The 7,921-nt window shown below is 35.8% G+C and overlaps 1 protein-coding gene and 1 long non-coding RNA gene across 2 annotated transcripts; both read left to right on the forward strand.

The window, feature by feature from the left end:
• The first annotated feature begins 722 nt into the window (after window positions 1-722).
• Window positions 723-3,535, forward strand: LOC135842557 (uncharacterized). The gene is made up of 4 exons (XR_010558147.1): window positions 723-905; window positions 1,003-1,196; window positions 2,215-2,382; window positions 3,078-3,535. It is a non-coding gene; the product is annotated as an uncharacterized LOC135842557 (long non-coding RNA).
• A 691-nt stretch (window positions 3,536-4,226) lies between these two features.
• On the forward strand, window positions 4,227-7,633 carry LOC135831831 (heat shock 70 kDa protein 4L-like). Its single transcript, XM_065344631.1, has one exon. The coding sequence runs from the start codon at window positions 4,551-4,553 to the stop codon at window positions 7,308-7,310; it is 2,760 nt and encodes a 919-aa protein (XP_065200703.1). The 5' UTR covers window positions 4,227-4,550; the 3' UTR covers window positions 7,311-7,633.
• Window positions 7,634-7,921: the final 288 nt, after the last annotated feature.

Here is a 7,921-nt window from a genome sequence, read left to right on the forward strand (position 1 = left end):
TTGGCAAAAACTATGCTGTCGTCACAGGGTTAATTTCGTGACAAAAAAATTTCCAAAAAAGTTTCTTTTCTGAAAAGAACGAGTTTCTCTGGCTCTGATGGTCCAGGAATTTTGAAGCCCAATATAAAACGTCAATCAAATTTTGTTGATGAAAATTCGAGCGAATAATCTTCCCAAAACTCTCAATTTGATTTTTCGCAGGATCTTTTTCAAGCAATGGATGATAATAATGCATCATAATGCTAATGCAAAGAGCACTTTTTAGCGTAACTGATTAATCATTTTTGAGAAGAACTTGGATTATGTTGTTACAATTAAATAACACAGGAAAAAATGGTGAAGAGGTAAAAAAATTGGCGAGTGGGCCGAGGGTAAAAAAGTAGCGAACTCATTTTTTTGAAATTACATACACAAACACAATACTTTTTTTCGGCCAACCTAATTACATAAATGAAAGCTTTTATAAATATTGAATCTTGTTCAATGTTCAGCAATGTTATACCGATTTCAGCAAGCTTTATTGTTTTTCTCTAGCTCCATTACATCAGAAGAAAAAGAAATTCCAAGAAATGTCCAAATCTCCAAATGTCCTAACGAGTTAGTGCTGGTATTACGACTCTCCGTCAAACGTTGACAATGCGTTAACCGAGGTCGAAGCACCGGTTAACTATTGTTCATCGGTCCGTCAACATTTGACGGAACGTTGACAAAGTGTCGTAATACCAGCCCTTAGGAGGTTAAAAAAATAATGCCGTTACCCGTTACCCCCCTGTACATTTTCACTCCTTTGTTCAACGACATGGCACATAACATCGCAATATCGCCATCAGACATCAGCCACGTCTCACCGTCAAAATAATTCTGTTCATCGCTTTCTTCTATACGAGTTCATGTACCTATTTCGAGTAAGTATCTATAGCTTTTACTTTACTGTTTAATTATCTGACAACTATACCAAATATTCGTAATCTATTCTAATCGATCTGATTTCCTTGCTGGTAGTGTTCAGGAACGACTTAACGACTAGTACCATAGAAGAAGGGCTAGTATAGTCTATTTTGCTTCAAGATCGACCATTCTTTCTCTACACGACACACGACAGAATTATTTTGATTCCGTATCTACTATCTACCTAATCTAATGCTTGGCTCAAAATCTGGAAACTATCAAAACATCCAGCGATGATGCAATATGAGGTACGTGTGAAAGTACACAAGTGTAATTAGATTACATGGCATATAATTATTACGTTAATAAACTTACAAGAATTTTATTTTCCTCATTTTTACAACCTCCTGTCCAGTAATTCCAGTATTCATATAGATACTTACATATGAAAGGCTTTAGGACGTACATGAAAGGATTCTGATTCATGAAGCAGATTCTCGATTTCAAGTTTTCAACAGAATCTTCTTCATGAATCAGAATTCTTTCATGTACGTCCGAAAGCCTTCAAATGTAACTAAGTATCTATATGAATACTGGAATTACTGGACGGGAGGTTGTAAAAGTGAGAAAAATAAACGCTGAAACATCATGAAAACGATATAAAAATACTTAAAAATCTTAAAAATCGTTAAAAATAAGCAAAAACTGGTCAAATTTCGCGAAAATTTGGCAATATGCAGTGAAAATTATTGTTTTTCTTAGGTACGTGTTTTTATTTTCATTGTTTCAAGGTATCAATCGCTTAATGTTATCATTGTTATCATTTTGGGCTGGGACAAACGCAATCACATAAGTTTACTGTATATTTTTCGCCGCTGAACTAAGTACTTACCTATGAACTAACAAAACAATTAATTCTACTGACATATCTTATTTTCGGGTTTTGAAAAAAAAAAATACATCATATTCAAGTACATACTATGGGGTGTGTCGAAAGAAAGTTGACACTTTTCAAAAACAGCTAATAATTACACTCTTTTAAGATAAACGAGTAAAAATGAAAATGTTGACAACAAAAAAAGGCTGAGAGACTTTACTGGTAAGTATTCGTTTTGAAAATTTCATATTTCAGTTGGTTCTGTTAACACATCGAAATTGATTGCTTCGCACGTTTTAAAATTTGATATTTTATGTGTGTAAACTTTCTTTTGACACACCCTGTAGAATCTTTTCTCATGATTTGGCTGAAATTTAGTCTATGAATACTTTCGTAACAGTATCTACGTTTTTATAACGTCTACCTATTAATTGTTATTTTTCTTTCAGGTGCTTGGTGTTTCATTCATTTACGTATTTTCGGATCGTGTTAACGATCGATTGAAGTTTTGAATGTTTGCGCATGATATTTCATTATTACCTATGTTAAAAGACAAAACTGGTCAGCGTTTGGGCGCATTTCAAGGAAATGGACTTCAAATCTTTGATTAATACGAAGTAAGGAAACGCCATGTATCATTCTTGGAATTGAAAACGTAATAACATTGATTGCTACTTACCTATTTGTAATTTGACTTCGGAGTGCATTATAATTTTGAATTCAGATCAGGAACCGATTACAATTTATACATTTACGATGATATTGATAGATGTTTGAAAAATTCACTTTTACGACACGTCACAAATACATTAAGTACCTATAGGTATTTTTAAATTTCACCAGAAATTGAAATATTTTGAAAAGAATGTACTTATTTTGAGAATTTTGAAAAATTTTTAGCCCAAAAATTGTATTATGATTTTTAGGATTTAGAAAAAAAGTAACATGACCTACCTATCAAAATAAGCGAAAATTTCGCAAAAATTCAAATATTTTGAGTAATTCTGAAGAATTTTAAATCCCAAAAATGGGTCATGATTTATAGAATTTTCGAAAAAGCGTCATGCGACCTATCAACATGTGTTGAAATCTGGCGAGCAATTGAAATATTCCAATACATATTAGCATTTGTATCTTGAAAAATATGAAATACTTTCATTTTTGAAGGAAACAAGACACAATCTTTGTTCACATGATTTCGCGAAGAAACTTACATACTTACTTAGCTTTGAAAGCTAACGATAATTTTGAGAAAATAACTATCGTTTTTTTCTTTGATACGTTGGTAACATATGTAAATTATTTGTTTTAGATTCAAGATCATGATTTCTTTTAATTCCCACGCCGAAGATCTGATTCTGAAGTCAAGTTTCCGACGTAGATGAAAGGGAAATACATATTGAAAATGAAGAGTTTCAAAATAGGTCGGAGTATTTTCGAATATGTAAGTGACTAAGTGTACATTACATGCGTAGATTATGAAAAATGAGTACGATTATTTGATAAACACCTACGTATTTTATCACTATCGAAGATACCTATCTATTTCGAGATAGAATTTCGGAACAATCATGGAAACTGTTATACTGCTCGCCGACAATGATGTAGAGATATCCACAATGTAGATTGTAGACGACAACGCTGTTGTTTGTGAATGGCGAAGATATGAGATCAGCGTGAATGGGTGCTGATAAATAACGTTGAGCTGGTGTCTTGGTGAGTAATGTATTGTTAAAAAAAGGTGGATAATCCACTATAAAACCGACCCGGGTTGGGACGAATGAGGATTTTTTTCTGATTCAAATCACGAATAAAAATTGGTTTCTAATTCGTTATTCGCGAATCAATTTTACGAATCACGAATCAATTTGATTTGAGTGATGCAAATACGGAATGCGAATGAACATCATTTCTGAGTTGATTTGTGATTCAAAGCAAAATGTTATCTTGTCCAGAATAAATACCTAAGTATTATTCGTTTTCGTCACAACTCTGGAATAAACCAGAAGCTTTTTGTACGTTTAATACCTACTTTGTCAAATATCTCATATTTACCTAAATAACAGCTCTAGTATGTCTACTTTTACGGTGCGGTGAGAAGTGAAATGGCTATGCGGCCTTTGAAAGGAGTTCGATTTTTATACCAATGCTTTTGTTCAATTCGAATGATTGAGACTGAGAGGAGGAGGTATATTTCTTAAAAGAAGGGTTTACGTTTTTTTTATGCTGTGTTCAACCGATTGATTTGCTATTTGGTATGAATGAAAGTACGAAGGTAGGGTAGGGGAGGGTTTTTTGAAAAACATCAAAAAAGTGTCTGAATCTGAAATTAAGAGTATGACAGAACTTCAAAATTTTTATTTTAAAAAATTTGTTAATTATTAAATATTGAAAAAATTTGTCCACTGTCGTCAGTTTCGTCTTGCACTTTTTTTTGGCGTCATGACGTCACGTCCCAAAAGTTGGTTGCGCTTGCGCATGGCTTGGACTGGCGAACCCAACCTGTTATCTGAATAATCGGATCGGAATCAACAATGTCGATAATCTTTATCAATACCCTTCAATTTATATATGTTCAGTTAGTTCAGTGTTTCTTTGACGGAGTTGAAAAATTCAAAATTCCGATCATCGATGATCCTGTCACTGTTGTAATCTTATTTTTCGAGTAAAGTGATTCCTGCCGTCCAGCGAATGCGAATTACTGGTTTGTCAGTGAAAATCGCGTTAATTAAACAATTGACTCGAGTATTTCATTCGGCAAGTTAGCCATCGGTTAGTGTTGAAAATGGATTCGATGTGTGTAATCGGTATTGATTTCGGTAACGAATCGTCGTGTATAGCCGTACTTCGAGACGGAGGAATAGAAACCATCAGTAACGACTTCAGTCTACGGGCTACTCCATCATGTGTGGCATTCAGTAATCGAAACAGAATTCTTGGTGAGGCGGCCAAGAATCAGTTGATAACCAATCTTAAAAACACCATCTTCGGGTTCAAAAGGTTGTTAGGTAAGAATTTCGATGACCCGACTGTTCAACACGAGTTACGTTACGCACCATACCCAACCATTCGTTGTAAAGATGGTACGATCGGTGTCAAAGTTCGTTACTTGGACGAAGAATATGCATTCTCCATTCAACAAATAACCGCTATGTTTTTCACCAAGCTGAAAGAAACCGCTGAAATGGCATTGAAATGCGAAGTCAATGAATGTGTGATATCAGTCGCTTCGTTTTTCGATAACGCCGAACGTCAAGCGTTACTAGACGCAGCTACCATCGCTGGTTTAAAAGTTTCACGTATATTCAACGAGACTGCGGCTACAGCGTTATCTTACGGTATCTATAAACAAGACCTTCCAACCCCCGAAGAGCCGCCTCGTAATGTCATATTCGTCGATTGTGGACACTCATCGTTACAAGTATCCGCTTGCGCTTTCAATCGAGGTAAAATGAAGATGTTAGCTTCGACCGCAGATCCTCACCTAGGAGGACGCGCTATTGATATCATTCTCGCCGAGTATTTCAGCGACCAATTCAAATCCAAGTATAAAATTGAGCCGACGAAAAATCCTCGAGCCATGTTACGTTTACTCGACGAAGTAGAAAAACTAAAAAAACAAATGTCCGCCAATTCTACGAAAATACCTTTGAATATCGAATGTTTCATGAACGATATAGACGTACATGGTGATCTGAAACGTACTGATATGGAGGAGCTTTGCGCCGAATTATTCGAACGTGTTAAACAGACTATGCTGAGGTGCTTACAAGAATCCAAGTTGAAGAAAGAAGAAATACATTCCATCGAGATCGTAGGTGGTTCGAGTCGCGTGCCAGCGATTAAATCGCTCATTGAGAAAGTATTCGGTAAAGTACCTAGTACAACTCTGAATCAAGACGAAGCTGTAGCTCGTGGTTGCGCTCTTCAGTGCGCGATGCTTTGCCCGGCTATCTTTGTTCGAGATTTTAGTATCACCGATATTCAAAATTATCCGATTAGTGTTATTTATGATCCAACATATAATGACTATTTAGAGGTATTCCCCAAAGATCACGCGATACCGTTCGCTAAGAATCTGACTTTCTGCAAATGCGAACCCTTTGAATTCAAAGCTGTGTACGCTCACAATAACAAATTGATCGGTAAATTCATCATTAACGATGTCAAACCCGACGCTCAAGGTCAAAAACAGGCAGTTAAAGTGAAAGTTCGCATCAATATTAATGGTATTTTCACCGTATGCAAAGCGACTTTGGGAAATGTAAAAACCAACGAATTACCGGTCGAAGCCGAACTGGTCGGAGCTTACTCTTCGAACGAATTGAGTGAACTGATAGTACTAGAGTGTAAAATGACATCTACGGATCGTCAAGTACCAGACAGAATCCACGCCCGTAACACTCTCGAAGAAAACGTTTCCGATTCAAATGTGAATGGTCAACTCGATACCACCGCTGATTTATCTCCGTTCCTCCAAAAACAGAAATTTTTCATTGAAATGATCGAATCACTGGAACCGACAGGCGATCTCAACCTTCAAGAAGCGAAAGTTCAGTCAAAGCATTTGGATAAGTTTTACGAAAAATTTATTTCCAACCAGAGTGAAATCGCTACTCTAGTCAAAGGCGCTCCATTCGGCGATCAGGTTGAAATTACGCAGACAGTTCAACGGAAAGTCCGACAAATTCAAACAAAGTTGGAAGAAAATATCTTACCGATTAAAACCGTACCACAGACGTCGGCGAGTTCTGTAATAAATGAACATTCCAATCAAACCAAACGTCCTCGCGTCATCGTCGACTCTCTCGACTCTCAATTGAAAAAGCAAAAATCTTTGATCAGGCAGATCGAATTAATTGAATCGAAAAACGATCTCAGTGCGATTGAAGCTGAAACATTCCACAGTTATCTTTCGCAACTTCACGATGCGTTCGTTAAAAATCAATCGGAGATAGAAACCTATATCGGCGGTTCTGCCCTCGATGAGCAGTTACAAATCACTGAAGGAATTCTCCAAAAAGTGATCGCCGTTCAGATCAAGCTGAAAGGAATTTTAGCTCCGGTTGTAGTTACGTCGTCGGTATCACAGGCTGTTTCGTCTGGTGAAGTTAATGCTCAAGTTAAATCATTAGAATCGGTTTCGTCGGTACCTAAAGCTCCTTTGTCTGATGATGTTGACGCTTCGTCATTAGGATCACAGAGTTATTTGAATACGTTGATGGAAAGACTCGCCAATAATGAAAATGATGTATATGAAAAAATTCTTAAAAATCTAGATCATCCTCCTGTGGTTGCGGGAAGCATTCATTTACGTCCTTGGGTCGACAACGTCTACTGGTGGTTCGTTCAAAACCGAAAAATTGCTGAAGATCTTGTTCGTCAATCTCCTTGTCCATGTGATGTCGATCTTAAAAAAGTGGAAGAAATTTCCGGAAGAGTTGAACGAGCTGTCAAGGATTACAAATTGTATTGCGAAGGGCGAATTTTGAAAGAAAAATTGAATTACATTTCTTCAATGATTGAAGCTCGTGAAAAGAAATGATTATTACGAAGAAGATTCATTATACTCGCATCCTATTTGTTTTATGGTTTGTTTATTTCGATTTAGTGGTCTGGTGCGTCTGGTTTATTGATGTACGTATAAAACTTGAGATTAGAAAAAATAAATTTGTGTTTTCTGTTATGTAGGTAGGCAGATGAGCTTTATTTTTTGATTCATTTTTCATTATTTCAGTTAATCATTGATGTACCTATTATTGCCAGTCTTATCGTACCTATAGCATTTTTACATAATTAATTATGTCATTAGATTATAGATATCATTTGTGTTGTTTGGCGAATAAATAAAATTGTCGCTAAGATTAATTTTTGTGTACTGTACTTATAGAACTTATGTACGATATGACGTCATTTTTAAAAAAGTTGCATTTGTGGAGAAATATCGATTTTTAAATTAAGATTATCTATCCTATCCAATATTATATAGAAAAGAGCATGGTGTGAGACCATCCTATATCCAAAATGTCAGATTCTCATTGACCCCCTTAACAAATTGGCTTGTGGCTCATTTTTAGGTTGTTTTACGAGTTGGTAATGTTGGTATACATTTATTTTGGACCAATTTCTAGGTGAACATCTTCATCGAGTATTTTT

The sequence above is a fragment of the Planococcus citri genome, chromosome 1, assembly GCF_950023065.1.
Source record: "Planococcus citri chromosome 1, ihPlaCitr1.1, whole genome shotgun sequence".
Lineage (NCBI taxonomy): Eukaryota > Metazoa > Arthropoda > Insecta > Hemiptera > Pseudococcidae > Planococcus > Planococcus citri.